Source organism: Xyrauchen texanus, chromosome 33, assembly GCF_025860055.1.
Source record: "Xyrauchen texanus isolate HMW12.3.18 chromosome 33, RBS_HiC_50CHRs, whole genome shotgun sequence".
NCBI lineage: Eukaryota > Metazoa > Chordata > Actinopteri > Cypriniformes > Catostomidae > Xyrauchen > Xyrauchen texanus.
The window spans coordinates 17,472,098-17,495,022 of record NC_068308.1 but is presented as its reverse complement, the minus strand read 5'-3'; the positions used below and the strand labels follow the sequence as shown (position 1 = coordinate 17,495,022).

General features: G+C 36.6%; 1 protein-coding gene across 1 annotated transcript; it reads left to right on the top strand.

The window, feature by feature from the left end:
- Positions 1-354: 354 nt before the first annotated feature.
- On the top strand, positions 355-14,886 carry pcgf5b (polycomb group ring finger 5b). The gene is made up of 9 exons (XM_052103097.1): positions 355-468; positions 1,348-1,615; positions 3,418-3,514; positions 5,403-5,458; positions 5,580-5,639; positions 6,629-6,774; positions 8,456-8,554; positions 8,809-8,898; positions 11,936-14,886. Exons 2-9 carry the CDS (start codon positions 1,504-1,506, stop codon positions 11,981-11,983), a joined length of 708 nt encoding a protein of 235 aa, XP_051959057.1. The 5' UTR covers positions 355-468; positions 1,348-1,503; the 3' UTR covers positions 11,984-14,886.
- The last annotated feature ends 8,039 nt before the right edge of the window (positions 14,887-22,925 follow it).

Here is a 22,925-nt window from a genome sequence, read left to right as displayed (position 1 = left end):
AGAAATTCATCAGATATGCCAGTTGTACCTACTCTACTTTTTTCATGATTCAAGAAATTCTCTCATAAGTGCAACTCTGTCTGCAATTGTGCTACTGGAAAGTCTCATGTTCATAGCAGGCACCCAAATTCAAAAACTGAACCGGTCATAATCATATTAATTGAACCAGAGCTGGCTCATGAATGTGTCTTCATTGATCAAATGGTTCTTCTGTGCTCCGTCATTCATATCTTAAAAACAACTGTTACTGGACTGGTTGGTAATTGAAGGCTGCACTCTAGTTTGTGTCCAATCAGAGACTATCTGCCATGGAATGAATAAAACAGCAATGCGTAAACAAGAACTGGAAGGACCTCCGCCCCCTTCCCCATATCACCTCAAATGAAACCAGTTCCGTATTCGTTCAACCCTCTGTTGTAAAAATCTATGCGCATCATCAACATGGAGCCATGACATGTAGCCTAGAAGGTAAGAGATGGTCGTTACTGTATAGAAGCCAGATCACGCTATGCAGCTGCGTATCGTTTTCACACTCTCCCTTCATCGTAAAGTTTCGGTGGGATGGGAATGCAGTCTTGTGTCATATATCAAGTTCGTCAGCATGTCTGTGTCTCTGCTGGATTCTAGTTGTCAGGGTTGTGTTGGTTATTTTGTGCACACCGGTGAGCGATATAAACGCTCGCGCTAAAGTGACACTACAAATGGCAGCAAGTTGTAACGAGTGCCTTACGATGCTTTACGCAACGCTATCTAGCTAAACGCAACGAAGTTTTTACAGGAAGATGTCGCATATAGATTGACGCTGACCATATAGGCAAGTGTGGATAAACCAGATAAATCCCCTTGCCCGGTACTTTCGGTTGTAGAATTAAAACATAATTATATTTCCTCGAGAACTTCATGATAAACGACGTAATGGGGATCCGTGGAGGCATTTATACAGTACAAAATGCCTCAGTTCCCCCACTTCTCACGTGACTTTTTATAAGTTGCTATGTAAGGATAAAATGAGTTATATAATTAGACATGCAATGAGTGAGTCAGAAAGGTCGTCTGAGAAGCGCCTCTGCACTTTAACCATCGCTTTCGATTTGATCAGGGGCGGGGCTTAATACTTACGCGTCATAATGCACCTGTACACCAACCAAATCCAAGTTCATGCAGTTTCTCCTACATTAAAAAGCAACCAAATTTAAGACACAAACATGTCCTGCTCAAAAAGCAATCTTATAAATTATTATTAAATTATTCAAATGTTTTATTAAAATAGAATATTTAGTAAATGCTATTATAAATTACATGAAATCATAATTGTTCAAATCATAATTGTTTAATCCTCACTGACAGGTCTGTCTTAAGGACACGCAGTGCTGATGATGTCATGAAGGAAGAGGAAGCCAGGGGCCTTTCAGCAGAGTTGAACATTGAGTCATAAAGTGCTTGAATCTGCATTCTACTTCATCCTTGCATCATCTGTTGCCCCACCATTGGCCCTTTGTGAAAATGACATCACAGAGGAAACACCTGGTGAGGGACTTCAACCATTTCATCACCTGTTTTGTCTGTAAAGGGTACCTGATCAAGCCCACCACCGTGACAGAGTGCCTGCACACCTGTGAGTACCTTGAGTTTTAATTAATGTTTGGTGTCAAAATGCAGAGCTGTAAGGATTTAAAGAACAGCATAGATTTGTACATTGAGATGTAAGTATTGATAGTAAGCCCTGTCATCAGTCACCATGACAACAGATATCTTCCTCTATGCAAAAGCTATTTGCGCTCAAACTATTTTCTTGATTAAGTCAGTTTCACATCTGTTTTTTTAATTCTTATGACATATCATGTGTGAATTAAATGTAAAATTGACCATGCATGAGTATTATGGCTTCTGAAATATATGATTTGGAGAATGTGGCTGGTAGCATTAGTGTAAATAATTGTTTTGTAGACAGACTTGCTACATATTACGGAGCTCTTAAAGGGATAGTTCACCCAAAAATGAAAATTCTCTTTTAATTTTCTCACCTTCATGCCATACCAGATGTGTATGACTTTCTTTCTTCTGCTGAACACAAACACAGATTTTTAGAAGAATGTCTCAGCTCTGCAGGTCCATACAATGCAAGTGAATGGTGGACAAGCCTTTGAAGCTCCAAAAAGCATATCAAGTAGGCAGAACAGTAATCCATACAACTCTAGTGGATTAACAAATGGCTTCTGAAGTGATCTAATTGATTTGGGGTAAGAACAGACCAAAATGTAACTAATTTACTGTACATCTTGCCATTGCAGTCTCTAGGCAAAATCATGATGTCAAGCTCAATTACTGTTCCTAGTGCTTGAGGCATGCGCAGATTGCTAGATGGAGCTATAGGATGTGCAATTGAGTATGAAATCATGATCGCCAAAGAGACTGCTGTTTTATAGTGAAAAAGGAGTTATATTTGGTCTGTTCTCACCCAAAACCAGAGTTGGGTAGAGTAGCCAAAAACTGTACTCAAGTAAAAGTACTAATGTTAATAATTACTTGAGTAAGAGTAAGAAAGTATCAAATTAAAAGATTATTCAAGTAGCGAGTAACTAGTTGCATTCAAAATTTCATTGAAAAGATCTTAAAATTAATTTGAATTAATTAAATTGCACTTTATCAGTGTCAGTGTGTAATGTGTATGTGTGATTGTGTGTGTGTAGGGAGGGTGGGGGGCACTTTCTGAGAAAACATGCTCTTTTTTACAGTTCACTCATAACAGCAGATCAGCCATGAGGTAAGGCAGTTGGACACAGTTTATGTGTGTTGACAGCTATGTGTGTGTGTGTGTGTGTGTGTGTGTGTGTGTGTGTGTGTATGCAGAGCAATAAGGTAATGTTCACTGCTGCAGTTTTGCTTGTAGACATTTGATAGCCGTTTCTCTGGCCAGACAGCATCAGCTAAAACTTTATCTAAATGCCAGTTTGCAGACTTTATTTTAATTGTAGTCTGTGGTTATTCTTGCAAAAAGTCTCAGTAACCTGCACAATGTAGGAGGGGATCAGAGAGATTGAGGGATAAAAAATATACCTTACCCTGGCAGTCATTCAAATGTCCATAAGGTTTGTGGTTACATTTACTTGTATTTACTGTATTTGGCAGGCACTTTTATTCAAAGCAGCTTACAGTGCAATAAAACTATACATAATATACATCACAATGTGAGTTCCCTGGGAACTGAACCCATGACCTTGCCGTTGCGAGCACCATGCTGTGCCATTTGAGCTACAGGTTGGGTTGGAGCCCATCAGTATGTAATTAAGGCATAGATACAGCTTGATAAGTTTCAAATAAATGTTAATTGAACAAGAAAGATTGTATCTTCCTTCACATCAATTTCTCCTTTTTTTGTCCTCTTGATCTCTGTCCCTCTCTCTCATTTCTGAACAGTTTGTAAAAGCTGTATAGTCCAGCATTTTGAGGACAGCAATGAGTGTCCAAAATGTGGTATCCAGGTTCATGAAACAAATCCTCTGGAGATGTTAAGGTAAACCACATTGATCCATTACAGCCGAGCCTAGTACCAAAACAATTCCTCTTCTACTGGTCTGAGATCAGATGCAGTGCTGCATTGCAGAACAGGTCTCAAAGATAAAGTAAAAACCAATCGACAGTTAATTAACAGGTTTAAATTTTGATAGTGAAGAGAAATAGAAGTGTAGGCCAGAACACAACTCTGCATACTTTGCATACAGTAGATGTGAACACTGCACAAATAACATTAAGTATTTTTGTCTTGTTTTCCTGTAAAAATATCTTAACATTCTTAAAACAAGATAAATTAACTTGAGAAGCAATATTGCATAAAATATGAGGATATTTTCAGAGAATAGGGACCCTATTTTAAGAGTGCTAAGCGCAGCTCAGTGCTATATGCTTAAGTAATAGATGCAAAGTCAGTGTGCATGGCTAGGTAGTTGCTTTAAACAAGAAAAAACATACTTTAAGATACAGTTTTGTGCAAAAACCTTTGCCACATAAGATGTTTCACAAAAACATTTGTCTTAAGATGGCCTAAACAGATTGAAGAACTGTGGCAAATTCTCCAAGTAGTTTGAAACAACCTATCTGCATAACAACCAAGAAAAACTGTGTCCAGGTGTACCAAGGAGAATTGGTGCTGTTTTAAAGACAAAATTGGTCACACCAAATATTAATTTAGCTTTTTATGTTTACTGGACTTTGTATGACATTATTTGATAAATGAAAACTATTTATGTCATTACATTTGAAGAGATTCTCACTATGCAACATTTTTCACAAGTGCCTAAAGTTTTGTACAGTATTCTACATTCTCTGAAAACATGTCTTATTATTTTACACAATTCTTTTAAAGTTGCACTCAGTAACATTTATCTTTGTGTATTCTTGACACACTGACACCTAGCGGCTTGGATGCAGCATAATGTAATATCAATAGTTTTCCATTTCAGATACCATTGTAGAAATTTAGAATTCACAGTCAGGCATGATTTTGAATCAATGAGTGAAAGTGTCAAATAACAGTATTCGGCTGGTCATGTGAATCTAACATGGCAGCCCCCATGTGCAGACCCTCACCATGTAGAATAAAACAGCTTTTATAAGATTACTGATATGACTGGAGTCTTTATTTTAATGTGAGTGGTCATGATATCCTACTGTGATGAAGAGTAGGGTGTGGCTGGCCCGTAACGAAGGATACCCGGCGCTGAATCAGCTCAATCAGTGGGAGAGGGATGAAGAGGAGCCAGGGACGCCAGTTCAAGAGAGAGAGAGAGAGAGAGAGAGATACACACATGGCTGCTGTATATGTGTTTGTGTTTGTTTAAATTAATTTATGTAATTACATTTTTGTTGACCACTCAGCTGGGTCCCGCCTCCTCCTTGCCCATTATCTACCATTACACCTAAATGTAATACAACATTACAATTAATTCATTTAGTAGTTACACTTTTTTAACTAGGAAAAACTTACTGAGTGCACCTTTAAGGATGTTTTGATAAGTCAAAAATAATGAACAGGAAAAGAGATTTTGACCCACAGTTACATGGTTTAGGGTAGTGTGGGGTCGTTAAGTGGCAGTGAATTTGATCCTGGTTGGGAAGTATTCCAGGCAACAGCCAGACTGTTTGCTGGAGCCAGAGTGTCAGCTGTGAGACTGACCCAGTGCAGTATTGCCTCTCCACACCTTTGATGCATCACCCAACACCAGACAGAATAATAACATGATAACAAGAGCATATAGCAGTATCTACCAAAAGTGACAGTTCTCAGTGTTGAAAGTATGTTAGTATGGCTCACATGTAAGGGCTTTGGTAGCTCACATTTCTGCACTCTGCTATGCTACCATATTTTCTTTCACTGTATACTTAATTTGACTTTTTCTTTAAAGGTTGGATAACACTTTAGAAGAAATCATTTTCAAACTTGTGCCTGGTCTTAGAGAAAGTAAGCATTTGCTTGATATGACACATTCTCTGTAAAGTAAACTTTGTCTCATACTTACATACCAAATATCCACAGACATTTGAATTAATAAAAATGTTTCTCTCATATTTCTTCTATCCAGAGGAACAGCAGCAAGAGATTGAATACTTGAGAAGAAACAAGTCAAAAGAAAATGCTGATGGCATGTGACAGACTAATCATTCTTCCTAATAAGCTGCTGTGCTATTTTTTAAATTTATTTTATTGTATTTTATTTATTGTTGCCTATGTAGAATCCTTCAGATAAGTCAGTTATCAGAGGAAACCACAGAGCTTTGACCAACTGTTTAGAGCTAGTTTTTATACCAGAACAAGAAGAGTCAAAAATGGTTTTGGTCCGCAGATATTTATTCAAGAACTGGGAGCTGGATGTAGTGTCCTCTTTTTTAAACAACTTCTTACTTGTGGTGTGTTGCAAATGGTAAGGAGTGTAAACTTCTTGATCTACAGCCCTTGTGCTCAATGCAAAAAACACGAAAAATCTCTTATCATTTACTCACCCTCAATCCATCAAATATGTCTATTACTTTCTTTTAGAAGAATATTTCAGCTCTGTAGGTCCATACAATACAAGTGAATGGTGAACAGAATTTTGAAGGTCCAAAAAGCACATAAAGGCAGCTTAAACATAATCCATACGACTCCAGTGGTTAAATCTTTATCTTCAAAAGGGATAATATAAGTGTAGGTGAGAAACAGATACATATTTAACTTATATATACTTTTAGCAATACCTCCTTCCCTACCTGGAGTACGCACTCCATCGGTTTCCTGCTGAGAACCATGCTTTGAATATCATCTATTTTGTATAAAAGAAAGAATGGGGAAAAATGCAGATGCTGCTTTGCATTAGCTTATCTATTCAGCTTTGTCTAAAATGTTTTGTTAGAAGAGCATGTATCAGATAAGTATTTTTTATGCAATTTTCACAGGAAGTCCAATTTATTTCTGTTGAGCTTTTTGTCAAGGAAACATTCTCTGTGCTTTTTAGATGATATTATCATGATGTGCTACACATTTATATTGCTCTGTTACAGAGATTTTTTACATAAAAATATATTATATGTAAAATCTACTATTTTTAAATTACATTTATTTCACTTTTGCACCACTGGTTTTGTCTTATTCCAGAGGATGGCCGTTTATGTAAGAGAGCCAAACTAGATGAAGAGGAGGATGATAAAGGTGATGGAGACTATCACAGGAGTGATCCGCAGATAGCCATCTGTCTAGACTGCTTGCGTAACAATGGCCAGATGGGAGAGAACATTGTTAAGGTCAGCCATGTTGAATTATAAATCTCCCCTCCTCCTGTCTGTCTTTCTGGGTGTCACTTCATGTCTTCTGTTATTTTATCTTCTCTCTGTTCCCATCTAAGTCAGAGGTGATCTGGGATCAGATGTTTCCAACAAAATCCTTGTCTTGACATTTTAAGATTAAAAGTGAGGCTGATACTTAGCCTTGTATCAATCAGTATAACTTCAAGTTCTTTTTTTTAATCCCCATTAATCATAAGCACTGTCTCAGAACAAGCCGTTCGCAGATTCTGTACAAAGTGATGTCACTTTGTACAGGCCCTGCCTATTACTGTTGACGGACACTGCCAACGGACATGTTTGTTTGTGTGTATTGTTTCGTTATAGCACATAGTGAACGTTGTAGCAGTATTTGTGTGTGTGTGTGTGTGTGTGTGTGTGTGTGTTGCTCATCCATCATTGCAAAACTGCTGAAAAAACTCTACAACAAATAAATTAATTTATCAAATAACCATTTCCTGGTTCATTCTCAAAGTTGTTACTTCTGATGGAGTCTCTCCCTCATCAGTGTCTGACTCAAACATATAGGGCTGAACACCACTATTTCAGCTTTCAGTCACATTGCTTATGATGTCTAGTTATCCCAAGCAGAGATGTCAAAACTCCTCCCTATTCTGAATACAGGGCGGGGAACCAGCTCATTTGCATTTAAAGACACACACAAAAACAGCTAATTTTTATTCCCACCCAAAAATGGCCATTTTCAACATGGTATAATAAATGATCTGTAGGGTATTTTGAGCTGAAACTTCACAGGCACATTCTGGGGACACCAAAGATTAAATGACATCTCGTGAAAAGGGGCATAACAGGTGCCCTTTAAGAATCTTTCTTTCTTTCTTTCTTTCTTTCTTTCTTTCTTTCTTTCTTTCTTTCTTCCTTCCTCCAGATCAAATTCAGCTTAATTTCACGGTTTTATCTTTTGTAATTAACCCATTGCTGGAAGCTTAGCGACACTACTAGTACACATTTATTTATAAATGACATCAAGATGGGACTAATGCTGTAAATGTAAAGTCAGTTGCACTTTTTGTATGGTTGAATATATTTATCATCAAAACTCAACAAGTGTGAGATTTAAGTTTAACACCATCAGAATCACATTATGTTTTCACTAATGAACTTGCTTGAAAATTTTAATACAGTTTTTTGTTTTAGTCATTTTGTTTTGGTTTTAATCTTTTGATCTTTTGAAAATAAAATTGGTCAATATTTCATCATGTCACAATAATTAATTAATAAATAAATAATTTTTGCTCTGACTAAAAAGTCATACAGTTTTAGTCAACGAAAATAATATCTTTGAATATGTAAAAGGGGCAGTAGTATTGAATTTCGGTAAGCACAGACTGATTTAAGAAGCAGAACTTTTGATCTACTATTTTCAAATTCACTGTGTGATCAGTCTGGTGTGTGCGTGCTGTCACAGAACATCATAAAACAATGTTATATGGTCAAATTAGGGAAATACATTGACTGCAAAGAACGTGTTGTCATTAAACATTTTTCATTAATCTAATTTAATATGAATACGTTTTAATAAATCTATGAATTCCATTAATTGTATGAAAAATGTTTGACTGCTGACTAATGTTTGAAAGTTGTTGACATCTGACAGTTTTTCTTTTGCTTTATTTTCCAGGGCTTAATGAAAAAATTTATTCGCTGCTCAACAAGAGTGACTGTTGGAACAATCAAAAAGTTCCTGAGTCTGAAGTTAAAGCTTCCGAGTTCTTATGAGGTAAGTAACAATTGAAAATCTTTTAAACGTCTATTTCAGTGACCACTATTCCTTTACTGCACATTAAAAGCATAGGCCTAATGTTACAAATGGGATGTCAGATGTTGATTTTTTATTTTGTTTAAATCTCTTTAGCTTACATGGGCATGTAGATTGTAGAGTTGGCATCGTGCTTACGTTTTGGTTGTATGAGCTTTAAATCTTAATCTTCTCTTCAGTTAAGTTGATCTGACAGTCATTAACTCTTTCTGCAGCTAGACGTTCTATGCAATGGTGAGATCATGGGCAAAGACCACACAATGGAGTTCATCTACATGACTCGCTGGAGGCTTCGGGGAGAAAATGTAAGCCATTAAAATACCAGTATCTCCTCCTCTCCACTCATGTGTGCAATCTAAAGCCTATCAGTGGTCTGTTACAGTGCTGTTGACTCTCAAGTGCAAAATCATTCTGTAATAGGCTGAACATCTATGGCCCTACCTCTGATACAACACTGAACACTCACTCAACACTGACCACCCCAAAAATACTATAGAAAGTCATTTTAAATTACGATAAAAACTGGCAAATGTGGTTGCCAGAAATTCACAAAATGTTTTTTTTTTAAATAATAATTATGGTGAAAATTATGTTGACTACTTAAATGAAAGAAGTACTGACGTTCCATACTGTAAATTTAGACAGTTGTCCCTCATGGCTTCCTAAGATACTTAGATAAACATCTGAATTACAAGAATAATTCACATAATCAACTTTGGTATTCATGTCCCCTAATAATGACAAAAATTATTTTTCTGACCTGCTCCTTTCAGTTATGAAGTTAGCTAGGTGAGGTTAAAATGATTTAATTGTGGAATGAAATGGCACAGAACTGGGTCAGAAAGAGCATGTACCTCATCTCAGGAGAGAAATCTCCTTCCCCTCCTTTTTAAAAATAAGTCTGTGATAGGGCCCAGTGTGCCTTGTGAGTGTACTTGTGAATAAGTATGTGTGTTTGTTCACGTGATTCACCTGGTACCGCTATGAAGATGTTCTCACTTTCTAAAAGAAAGAAATAGAAACAAGTTTTTTAACAAGGAGATGGGGACTGTCTTGCACAGTATTACCAATTTTCAGATTAGATGACAACTTTTTTAATTATCACCAGTTTACAATTTTCAATAAATAAATAACAATAACATCCCATTGTTTTTTTTATGATAAATATATAGAATATGGATGTGCACAAGTAATCAATTAATCGAATACTTATTCAGCTCTAAATATTTCACTTGTTAAAACACTACTCGAATATTGCAATTTGATTTTCCTTTTTGCTTGGCCTGCTGCGGGCAACATCGAAATTGTTTTTCTCAGCTAAATCTTGCTGTAAGTTCTCCCAAAAAGAAAATTTGGCCATTATTTAAAGTGTTTGTATCACTTCAGAAGACTTGGAATGTATATTTCTATGTGTGAGTGCAAACGTTTTTTAGATTTTTTTTTCTTGTTTTTACATTTACATTTATGCATTTGGCAGACCCTTTTATCCAAAGCAACTTACAGTGCACTTACTACAGGGACAATCCCCCCGGAGCAACTTGGATTAAGTGTCTTGCTCAAGGACACAATGGTGGTGGCTGTGGGGATCGAACCAGCGACCTTCTGATTACCAGTTATGTGCTTTAGTCCACTACGCCACCACCACACCTCTTTTTTCTTTATTTATCTAGATCTGGTTGTTAATGCATAGTGTTATGCAAAAAATAGGTCAAAATGTGAAGGTTGAACTTTAACATACACAAAATCAAGTAATCGATTACTTGAGATTTATATTCGAGTACTTGAATACAAAATTACTAGAAATGCCCATCCCTAATATAAAAACCTAGCACAATATGTCAGGTATCCCACATGGAAAACCCTTATAATGTAGGGAATAAAAAAATTGTGGTTTCCAGGCCTGAAAAACTAATGGAAATTAATAAAATCATGGAAAAGTTATGTATATAACACACACACACACACAGTATATATATATATATATATATATATATATATATATATATATATATATATATATATATATATATAAATATTCTAGTTATGTTAAATGTTTTAAAATTTTCACTGGGAACAAAATAATCTGTATATATCCAGTAAATATCCAGTAAAGTACTGTCAGCTGTTTTTGCCAGAAATTTCCCATTAAAAACACTGTGACCACATTTCAGGCTTTAAGAGATGTAATTTTGATGCCTGCATATTTTACGGTTCACTACCGTTTATATTATTAAGTGATACACTCTTGATATATTTACATTCTGGAACTATAAAAGTCTGGTTTTCACTTTAAAATGCATTGTAACTACAAAAGGCCACATGATGACTTAAAAGTTCATCAAGAGTGGCACTTCCAGTAGCAATCACGTGTACAGTAGAGACAGTTCACAGTGTTACTCACACAAACACAAAACACTATCAGGGTAACACATGTGACATTGAAATAATGCAATAAGCGTTAACTAAACTGCATAAAATAGAACACAGAACACCCCAAGGTACATAATGTAACAGATATTTGAAATAAGAAGGAACAAAACTATTTGCTATAAAATATAATGAAATGTCATGTGTCGCACAGGGACTTCTGGGAACGCTCGACTATTGTTTTTCACCACAATTTTAACAATAGTTTGCTATAGTTATTGCCACTTAAGATGCAGCTTCTGTGCCACCGTTGCTGTGTAAAGATGGCTTTAGTCTCCATAGGTTTAGGATTCTTTGCAATGGGCATTAAATCTCTTAACATGTCATCCTCCAAAATATTAATCTGCTAGTAGACTGTGACAATCTGCTGTGTTACAGCAATCGTGAAGCTGCATTCGTGATTTGCATCAAGAGCTTCAACACCAGCATCCAGATTGCTTTGAACTCAAGGGGAAAAGCAGAGTGATAGTTAAAACTTGGTGTGCTTCATTGGTACTTAAAATACTTGATTTCTATCACAAGTCCCATCTGGGCTTGTTTTGTACATCAAATAATAGCTGGAAGAGCTCCTTTCTCCATAATTTTATAATTGACAGGGAAGCGCTTTTGTGTGTGTGTATGTGTGTGTCAGTGTAATGACTCTGGGTAGACCCATTACAAATGTTCCACCCTCCCAACAAGTGTTTATGCTGGTTTATGCTGTATTGTTGGTAAATGCTTTAATCGCGATTAAGAAATCTTAATGTGTTGTACTTTTTAAATTAATGCATTCATTCTGACAGCTCTAGTTCCTGATTGTAAAATGTTAAATTGCAAACCATGTCATTACAGACTTTATATGTGCAATGATTCTCTGAATACTGTCATAAAGAAAAATGTCAATCTTAAACTCATTTTATATGTCCCTTTCTCCAGGCCTACCCAATGGTACTTGAATATCGACCACGCATTGACTTTGGCTAGGCTGAAATAGCCTGCACTAATTCCAGCCTATCAACAGACAGCAAAATGAATGGACATGTCCAGTTTTGAAGATGTACTCTTCCAGTTTCTTCTGTTCAATATCTTACAGTTGCTGTCTTTATTGGGATATCCAAAAACCTGTTCACTGTCCAACATTGAGACAAATACCTTTAGAAAGACATGTTAGCTTAATGCAGTCTGTGAAAAGATTGTCACTTACCACATGGATGTCAGTCTGTGATTCATGTCTTATTTCATGCTGTAGTTTATTTACCAAATTGTCACAACAGTCATGTTTAAGGGCCTTCATCAGTTTGCACATGACAGAAAAATAGGATTTGAAAATGGATACGATTGTGCCTTTTCCAGTACATACATTGTCTTATTAAGAGATAATTTATTTTTACAAAGGTTAGTTAAGAGAGACAGGAATTGAAGGGAAGATGGGGAGTTTGATCAGGGCATAACCCAGGCTGGATTTAACTCTGGGTTCCTGTGAGCCAGTGACTCTTATATGTCAAGAGCACTACCCATTTCACCACAGCTCTGAATTATTAAGAGCATTTGTTGACAGATTTTGAGCATACAAAGTGTTGTGCAATGGTGTCCTGTCATATAGGCTTCATTACTCAACGTAAGCTCTTTGCTTCCTCTTTTTCTTTTACTGGCTTACCTGTTTGGGAACAAAGTATGTTGTTATACTGTAGCTTCCCCTTGTCTAGATAGGAATTGTAACTGTGTGTTTTAGCTGTACTAAGATTGGCACAGATTTTTAAGAATACATGAAGTGATAAATGGTACACTACATAGGATATGTCATTTAATTTTCTGTTAGAAATAAACAAAATACCATTATAGAACCAGTACATTCTACAAGTACAAGATCTGTGTTCAAAACCTTGTTTTTAGGTTACACCGAGTCACTATGGTAAGGATCTAATCACAATGTTTGATTTGACAGGAAATTTCAGGCTTCAGTCATTTGTCCTTGCGTGTTCACGTCTTGTCTGTAAACAAAGAAATCAAGGTCTAGCTATGGCGGCAGATATGCTACTTGCTTGCCCAGACTAGGTATTTTTGTATATATGCGACTTGTAGGATGTCTCTTAGGTCTTAATATCAGTGACTGATGGACAATTGTATGCTTCAACCACAGATGTTGATAGAGAGCCCAGAATTCCAAGCATGTATAGCTGCAGGCCGTAGATCTCCAAATAGGGGGGAATCTCCAAAAGAGAGCATGGTTACTTCAGAAGGGGGCAGGGTTATTCCAAAATGGGTGGCTTCAACTCCAAAAAGGGGTGTCACTTCCACTCATGGTTAAGGTTATGGAAAGGGTTAGGTTGGGAAAAGGGTTGGGGTTAGGGAAAGGGTAATGTTAGGGGCTCACTACATGTTTGCTGTCGGTTTGGAGCTCCTGCCCCTTTTTGATGCTCTGCCTGCATCTATATCCTTCACCAGAATTCTGTAGTGTACCTTTAAGAATATTAATATTAGTCTTCTGATGTAGAAGGTTCTTGGCTAGTATAGAACCAGTTGGCAGGAGTTTTAAAAGATGGTCTGTTTTTGATTATTTAAAGGGGTTTAAATTTATTATGGGCCATAACTCTGTGCTCACACAAATGCCTTTTTTCTTTTAAGGGTTTTGGTGACATTTCCACTTGTGCCTAATTTTTTCAAATCAGAGTTCATTGGTGAACCTAACTTAGAGGTTTTGTGATATGACTTAAGGGATCCTGATTGAAGAAGAGTTTAGCTTTATTGTCATTGCGTAATGGTTAGGTTTTTGGTTGGCAATCAATCTCTTAAATTGTAATACTTTGGATTTTACTTTGCATGCCAAAATGGGTATGATGCTCAAAATTGCTGTCTTGAATCTAAGCTTTAAATGAGTAATTCTTGCCTGTAACATGTCAAAATAAATCCTTTGTGTTTAAGTAAATGTTGAAGTAAACATAGGAAATAGTCTTTGGTTGACCACATAAAAAGACATCCTTACAGTACATTTGTCTTATCATATTACACCAAAGACACTCTACAACATCTGACCACATGGAATAAATAGGCTAAAAACCTGTTGCCTTACAACTTCAACACTTATAACACAGAGGCCATGTGGCTTGAATATTTGTTTGTGGTAAAACTACCTAACCTCTGAAACAGAGTGCAGAATAGACTATATGTTTTGCCAATATTCAGCTGCATATTTGTGATTTTGTTTTGATTTTGGAAAGCTGGTAACACTTTACGTTAAGGTTGTATTAGTTAACATGCAAACTAACAACGAACAATACTTTAACAGCATTTATTAATCTTGGTTAATGTTAATTTCAACATATACTAATATTTGTTTAACATTCTTTAAATGTTAATGTAAGATAAACATGAACAATCATGTTATTTATTAATTAACCTGAACCAAGATTTAAAAAAAAAAAATGCTGTTTAATGATACCTAATGCATTTACTAATGTGAACAAATAGAATCTTATTGTAAACTGTTTCCAAAAAAGTCTTCACACAAATATCTCTGAAAATACAATCACAAGACATTTTATGGAACCCTGTTGGAAAAATGAATTTTTTATGTATTTTGGGATTGTGTTTGCAAAAAAGGTTACTACAAAGAATATTGTTCTGTGGAAGCAGAACTTAATGTGTTTAGAATAGAAAACGTCCTTGTGCTGCAATGATCAACATGTATTTTTTAAGAAGCCGTTGTAGGTATTTTATCTTTAAAAATGGAAATGTATGTTGTTTGTTTAACAAACACAAAAAATGCTGCTTAAAATAATCTATTCTATTTTTCAGTGTAATGTACCTAAAGGGATTCCTATAGATATTAGTCATGTATATAACATATGCCAGTTACTGCACTGTATTTGTGTGTCTTTGTTCAGAAGAAAAATACACTTTTGAATTTTGATGAAATCTCTGTGTGTATCTTTTTATTTCATAGACAGCTCATGATGTTTATAAGTGATACAACAATATTTGTTACATTATATTTGTTGCAGACACTAAAGTTCTCTCTTCCTGGTGTCTTTACACTACGGTGTGTGGTGCTTTGGGCTCGGCAACACTGTCTCATATTTTTCAGTGATTTCATCTAAAGTTAATCTGCCAAGGGTAGAATTTCTCCTCTGCTAAAATCCATCCGTCCTTTTCAAGTGATTCAGATTTTAATGCCTTTGGTGAGGAGAAGATGCTGCCAAAAGTTTATTGGAAAATGATATAGCTGTCTCTCACACACACTTACACACACATTCAGTTTGAAAGTTGATGAGGGAATGTATCTAGCTGTGTATGTGTGTGTCCATCACTGGCTCTCATAAATGGGAAGGTTGAACTGCCAGCCAGCCGGCCAGACTGCGGCTCACACAGCCGGTGGTTAGCTGTGCTTTGTGTCAGTTGTAATCCTCTGAAAAACCACTGCCTTGGCTTTACGAAAAGTCCTCATCCCTCATGAAAGTGGATTTCCCCCTCTTTCTCAAACAGGTTGGTCGCAGCTTTGCCTAAGCCAGACAGTCAGTTTTTTCCAAAAGTGCTCTATTCCATCCTGCTACTGGTGTAGGAAAGTGTCTCTCCTACCAGCGCCAAATTCATTCTCCGTCTGGACAATAGAGACATACTATAACCTTTGTGTCTTTTATTCTTCAAGGCTCCCTTTTTCCATAATGGAATAGTGACTTCAGGGCACCAGTAACTAAAAATTAAATTCCATGCCCGTAGGGTCAATGCTGCTCCATGTACTCTGCAAGTACTGTAGTTTTGCTTTTCAAATTGGCCTAATTAGTGTCTTTATTTGCACAGCTGTTTCAATTTATATGTCAGTGTTGGCTCTCCAAACTTTTAACCAAACATTTGTGTCACACATTTAACTGAGGTGCTTTTCAGTATTTGACTGCTTTGAATAAACATCTGGGAAAATTTCTCAAGACGGGACGGGTCTGAAAAAGATCAACCTCCATACAGAGCCAGAGATATTGTGCAACAGCAGTGTGTCTCCAAGATGTACTGTGTAATCTATCATTAGGGTTCAGTGTTATGCCTCTCCTTGTCACTTTTCATTACCAACAAACGGTAACATGTATGCATGCTGTGAGAAGTTTCAGTGGTATGATATTTGTCATACATTCAGGATCCAGCTTGGAGAAAGGGCATACAGATCCATCAAACCCATTGGCACTTTGAAGTATAAGAGTATATCCAATCCCGCAGAGCCCTTAGTAGACTCATCCACCAAATTTCTTGTCATGGGTAGATAATCGTGATAATGTTGACTATTATCAGCAGTGTAGTTTAACCCCTTAAACTCTGGTGCATTTTTCACCCTCAGATTTAAAAGCTCACCATTTACACGTACTGTGGACAAATTTTTTCAGAAAAACCCCAAACTAATGATAATAAAAGTACAATTATTCATAAAAGATACTGTAAATGTTTACAATCTAAAGATGAACAGAAATAATAATAATAATATATAAATATATATATATATCCTAATTTTGTATACATCTAATTCTGGTTCTATTCACTCTATCTCCCTTTAACAAGTCTTATTTTTTGTTATATGGCAGCAAGTACTAGGAAAAATAGGTTTTCCTCTAACATCTTCCATCACAAAATGCTGATATGAAATGTAGGTGGCGATTTCATGCATTTTAGCCCTCACAGATGTTCTCGTCCATAGACATTCAGTCTAATTTTCAGTTCATGCACCACCCCCATTTTTTCATCAAACATCTTTTTCTCTAAGTGGACTAGAAGCGCAATCATAGAAAGCTGAGCTTCTCCCCTTTGTGATGATATTAAACATTTGATCATCAATAGTCGATAACATATTTTTCAGATGATTTGTGTAGCATGCTTTTCCTGAAGGACTGCATGTTTTGTTCTGGAAATCTAAGATATAACATTTATTAAGAAAACAAGTGACAAGCCCAAGGAATGCAAGTAAATGGTTGCTGTTAATACAGTCTTCTATCTGCATGAACTTGACGTGACTGGGAGCTGATTTCTTGGTTGGATGCCCAGTGAGCCCCAGTGAACTTTCTAACTTATCTAAAATAAATAAATAAATAAAATGATTCTTCAACCTGCAGAGAGTCACTTTATGAAATGATAGTGCAGTGGATTTTTTGAAAAAGAGGGCTCATATCGTTCTAGATGGCACTGGTGAGCAGGTGACCAAACAGAAAGGACATTTTGTACTCACCAGCAGTGGCTCATCATGCACTTGGTAGGTAGTCATTGCAGGCTTGTGACAGAGGACAACAAAGCATTTCATATAAATATTGAAAGCTGCAACATGGATCTCAGATTAGTCCTTCAGACGTTTTAGATAATGGTTCACATAATTATGGTTTGCATAAAATATGACTTAAAGTGTGCATTGCCTGTATGATTGTGAACAATTTACTTTACAAACAACTTTACAAAAATATTACGATAGAACACTGAATTTTAAATGGTACAAAAGATCAAAAGCCCATGGTATCACACTAAATGTCTCCTAAATGTCTTACAAGACTTTTGTGTGACAGATGTAAAAACTAATCTGAATGAACTACAGATTGGTACAGTTTCACAGGTCATTAAAACAGGAATAAAATAATTTGTGCTGTATAATATTATTATTCAGAGTTGAATCATGGTAGGGAAGGCAATTTAACTTGGAATATTTCTTTAAGCATTTAACAATTATAGTTGGTGTAATTCTGAGTTAAAACGAACTTTTAGAGTAAAATTGTCAAATGCGATGCAATTCTTTTATAGTTTACAGTCTTAAGCAAAGGTTTTTTGTTCCTACAAATGTGTCTCAAGATCCCTTACAAATATTACCTTCTTAAACACTTTCCAGTTCGCTAAAACTTACTAAAACAGTTTCAACTCAACATTATATGTTTGTAAATGTCAAAATAGCTTATTACAGAATTTACAACTGATTACATTTTAATCTAAAATAATTAAACTAAACTAAGATTATCTGAACCATTTATTTGTTCTTGTTGTATTTGTATATCACTTAAGTGAATGTGAGCATGGTGAAGCAGTAGAGAGATGTAGAGGAGGAGAAGGACATAAATAAAGGCACTGGTTTTCCTCAGTACTGGGGACAAAGAACTCCATTCTGTGGCACTTCAGCTGCTTACACTGAGAGTTGAGAATGGGCATCACACACACACATGCACGCACGCATGCATGCACGCACGCACAGTCTGTGAAAAGTCTGTGAAATGTGCATCTGTGCTTCAGCATTTATTAACAAACAGTGTCCAAAAAGGATGCAGTAAGAAGGTTTGATTCAATAAGAAGGCTCAAGATATGTAAAAAATCTGAGTCTGGAGGTCCAGACAAGGAGGTCCATAATGCCTGGAGAGAGCTATCCATTAGCATTCACATTAAACTCAAAGGCAATTGCTTGGCTGACATAGGACTCCGGAAGTAAGCGATGGGAGTTAGGGAGAGTAAGCATCTTTGCTCATGGGCACTCCGCTCTGAATCCAGTTTTTTTTATTTTTTATTTTTGAACCAGTTACTGTAGATAGGCTGTAAATGTCATGTGACTAGGTGTTGCAGGATAATGGCACCCTGAATTCATCGACAGAGGGTGCATTCTATTCCGGAGGGCTCATGCCTATGCCCTAATCCCTTAAGAGGGTTTACCCTCCAGAGTGAGAGCTTCAGAGGGTTGAAGGGTGTAGGGTACAAAAATAACATTGACAGCGAAGTGTCCATCTGTTGAACCCTATAGAAATGCCCGTTTCAAAGGGCCCTTTGAAGCAGCTATTTATTAGCCCTTTGGTTTGGAATGACCAAGGAGATTTATCCCATTTGGAACCAGGGCTGGATTGGTAATCTGGCCAACCGGGCATTTTCCTGGTGGGCCGATGCACTTTGGGTCCAATCTGGGGTGGACTGGCCCCAAAATGAACTGGGAATAAGATGAAATGAGCCGCCTTGTTATGCTGAATGGGCCACAAAACAGCGCCACAATATGCCAATGGGGCAGTGATATGCAGAAAAGGACAGCGACCCCCCCCCCCCAAAAAACAACTTTTGGACCAGTTTCTATGTAAAATCTCAGGCCGATTTATCTTCACAGTCTACCTGTTTGGAACACAGGGTGTAACGCTGCCTTTATGTGCTATCAGAATTTTCCTACATCCCACTACTGAAGTGATAATTATGAGTATGTCATGTTCACATGCTTTGTTGTCAGAAAGAACTGGAAATATGGACGACGCCATGTTCATTCATTCATATTTCTTGAGGAACTTTTCTTTTGACACCAAAATACATATCACTCAGTTAGCTCGCTGACGATAATGGAATATTTGACAATTTCAAGCTATTTTCACATTGTAAAAATGTACAACATGCATAGAATGGTTGCTGATATACATAAATTAATATGACCAAAATGGCAAGCACTAACATTTAGCTGTATTTAGAAAAATTAACGAAACCTGTCATTCACTTCAGAAACTGCACATTCCTCTGCCATGTTGAAAGTATAGGACACCTCCCATCTCGGCAACTCATCTAGAATTCCGAGTTTCTCACTTGAACTTCCGTCTTTGCTGGGTCATTCATATGCTAGGAACTCGTAATTACGATATTTCTTTGTCAACTTGAAGGGCACATATGTCAAAAGTTCTGCTTCTGAAATCGTCTGTGCTTACAGAAATGTGAACCACTGCCCCCATCGGGTGAAACTGGAAGTGTTGCTGAACGTATGGGCACGTGTGAAGATGTCCACAGTGTGGTACCAAAAGTGAGTAGTATTTTTAGTGATAAATTATATAATTATGTAAACAGGAATGCATATTTTAATATCCTATACTCTAAACCAACATCATGAGCACACGAGAAGACAGCGTTTTTGTCCAAGAGTTCAGTACCCTAGGATCAGCCACATTATGTTGACTCACTGACATCTGCTCCAATGTGTATATACTCCATTGTAACGCAACCGGAAGCACATTGTGTCAGCAGCGTAGACCTGGGTTAGATTTGTTAGCATCATGTTGATTTCCTGAGTGATCATGTTGGACAATGCTGATTGGCTAATGCCGCCACAAGAACATGCACATTTCCAAGCCGTACAAGTCAAGTCAAGTCATTTTTATTTGTATAGCGCCTTTCACAACACACATAATTTCAAAGCAGCTTTACAGAAGATCATGCATGCAAGCAAACAAAAGATAAAACTGCAATATCTGTAATGTCTTAGAGTCATCATAGTGTAGTTTGATAAAACATGATTGTGAATTGTTTTTGAAAATAAGTAATTAAATAATAATTGTATGTATAACGCCAGTGAGCAAGCCGAAGGTGACTGTGGCAAGGAACACAAAACTCCATAAGATGTTCATTAATGGAGAAAAATAACCTTGGGAGAAACCAGACTCACTGTGGGGGCCAGTTCCTCTCTGGCTAACATCATGAATATAATTCCAATATTACTTATGTATAGTGCAAGTCATGGTTTAAAATGAATAAACTACAGTAAGTAAGTGTTAAGGGTCAGTGTTTAAACAAAGATTTTGTATGAAATGTAAGATTAATGTCTAATGTCTTTGAAGTCCATCCTGAATTAACTGCAGAAGTTCACATAGATGCAATTGTCCTGTTAGTTGGCTGATGAAGGCATTTGTTGGCAATTGATAGTCTATGTATTCCATTTCAAGAGTGTGGTCCATCATTAGACCGAGGTGATGTAGGCAGAGATCAGTTAGGTGCATCACAGTTCAACCTGGCTGGTAATTTTGAGGTCTCTCCTAAGTCCAAGGTTTAGGCAATGGCATATGAAGTATCCAATGTCTTATGGTTGGAGTTGGCATCTGTTCAACCTCTGAAGTCCATCGTAATAGACTGAAGTGATGTTCGGTGGCACCGTCTACTATTAGTCATCATCACACAGTGACACGTAGCAGTGGAGTCAACATGAAGCAGGAATGGAGCTTGATCAAGCCAGTTCTGGTGACCTCAGGATAGGAGTCCCGAGGTTGAGACAGGAAAACAAATCAAATAAAATTGGCATAGATGCATTCAATTTATTGCAATTATAGATCATGATCACTGTTTCTGGTTCCGGCAGACCTAACTAAAGCAGCCTAATTGTGAGTTGATGGATAATTAGGTGTATGCCTGGCTAAATAGATGAGTCTTTAGTCTAGGGAGTGTGTCTGCATCTCAAACAGTGTTAGGGAGACTATTCCATAGTTTAGGAGCCAAATATGAAAAGGATCTACCTCCTTTTGTGGATTTTTATATTCTAGGAATTATTAACAGGCCAGGATTATGCGATCGCAATGAACGTAATGGAATATAGCGTGGTAGAAGTTCACTTAAGTACAGCAGAGCTTGACCATTCAAAGCTTTGTATGTAGTAAACAGAATTTAAAAATTAATACGAAATTTTACAGGTAGACAATGTAACGATGATAAAATTGGGCTAATGTGATCATATTCCTTGGTTCTCGTCAGGACTCTGGCTGCTGCCTTTTGAACCAATTGAAGTTTATTAATTGATCTTGCTGGGCATCCTCCCAGTAATTAATTTCAATAATCTAGTCTTGAGGTCATGAACGCATGAATTCGATTTTCGGCATCAGCAACAGAGAGCATGTGTCATAATTTAGCAATATTTCTTAGGTGGAAGAATGCTGTTTTACAAACATTGGTAATTTGATTTTCAAAGGACAGATTGGTATCAAATATAACACCTATGTTCTTCACTGTTGAAGATGATGTAACAGTACATCCATCGAGAGTCAAATTATATTTCATCTGCATATTTTTAGAGGTTTTTGGTCCAATAATTAGTACCTCTGTTTTGTAGGAATTGAGTAGAAGGAAATTTCGGGATATCCAATCTTTTATTTCATTGATACACTCTGCAAATTTGGATAATTGTGAAATCTCATCAGGTTTTGAAGAAATATAATGTTGGGTATTGTCAGCATAACAGTGGAAACTTATTCCACGATTCCTGATAATATCTCCCAGGGGCAACATATACAAGGAGAAAAGCAGAGGCCCTATATATTATCCCTGTGGCACTCCATACTTTACTTTTGTTTGGTATGACAATTCCACATTTAAATAGAAAAAGTGGTAGCGGTTTGCTAAAGAGGACCTAAACCATGCTAATGCAACTCCACAAATGCCAGCATAATTCTCTAGCCTATTCAAGAGAATAACGTGATCTATCATGTCCAATGCAGCACTAACATCTAAAAGCACTAGAAGTGAAATGCAGCCGTGATCAGATGATAAGAGCAAGTAATTTGTAACTGTGATAAGTGCAGTCTCTGTACTGTGATGAGGCCTAAATCCTGACTGAAATTGTTCATATATACTATTTCTCTGTAGAAATTATCATATTTGGGTGGACACTAACTTTTCTAGTATTTTTGACATAAATGGGAGATTTGAAATCAGTCTATAATTAGAAAGTTATCATGGATCAAGTTGTGGCTTCTTTATAAGCGGTTTGATAACTGTCATTTTAAAGTTTCTTGGGACATGTCTTAAGGCTTGTCAGGAGTTAATAATATTAAGAAGAGGCTCTGTGATTACAGGGAATACCTCTTTTAACAGCTTGGTTGGTATTGGATCTAACATACATGTTGTGACTTTTAATGTTTCGATAAGTTTTGTTAGCTCTTCATGACCTATAACAGAGAAGAATTGAAGTTGCACTTGAGGAAAATTATTAGGCACTGTTTTCTGATGTACTATGACAGATGATTGCATAATAAAAAATTTATTTCTGATTATTTACATTTTATCAGTAAAGAAATTCATGAAGTCATTACTCTTGTGCTGCGACAGAATATCTGGTTCTGTTGAGGCTTTATTCCCTAACCAATTTAGCCACAGTACTGAATAAACACCAAGGAGTGATTATTATCTATGAATTTGCTAAAAT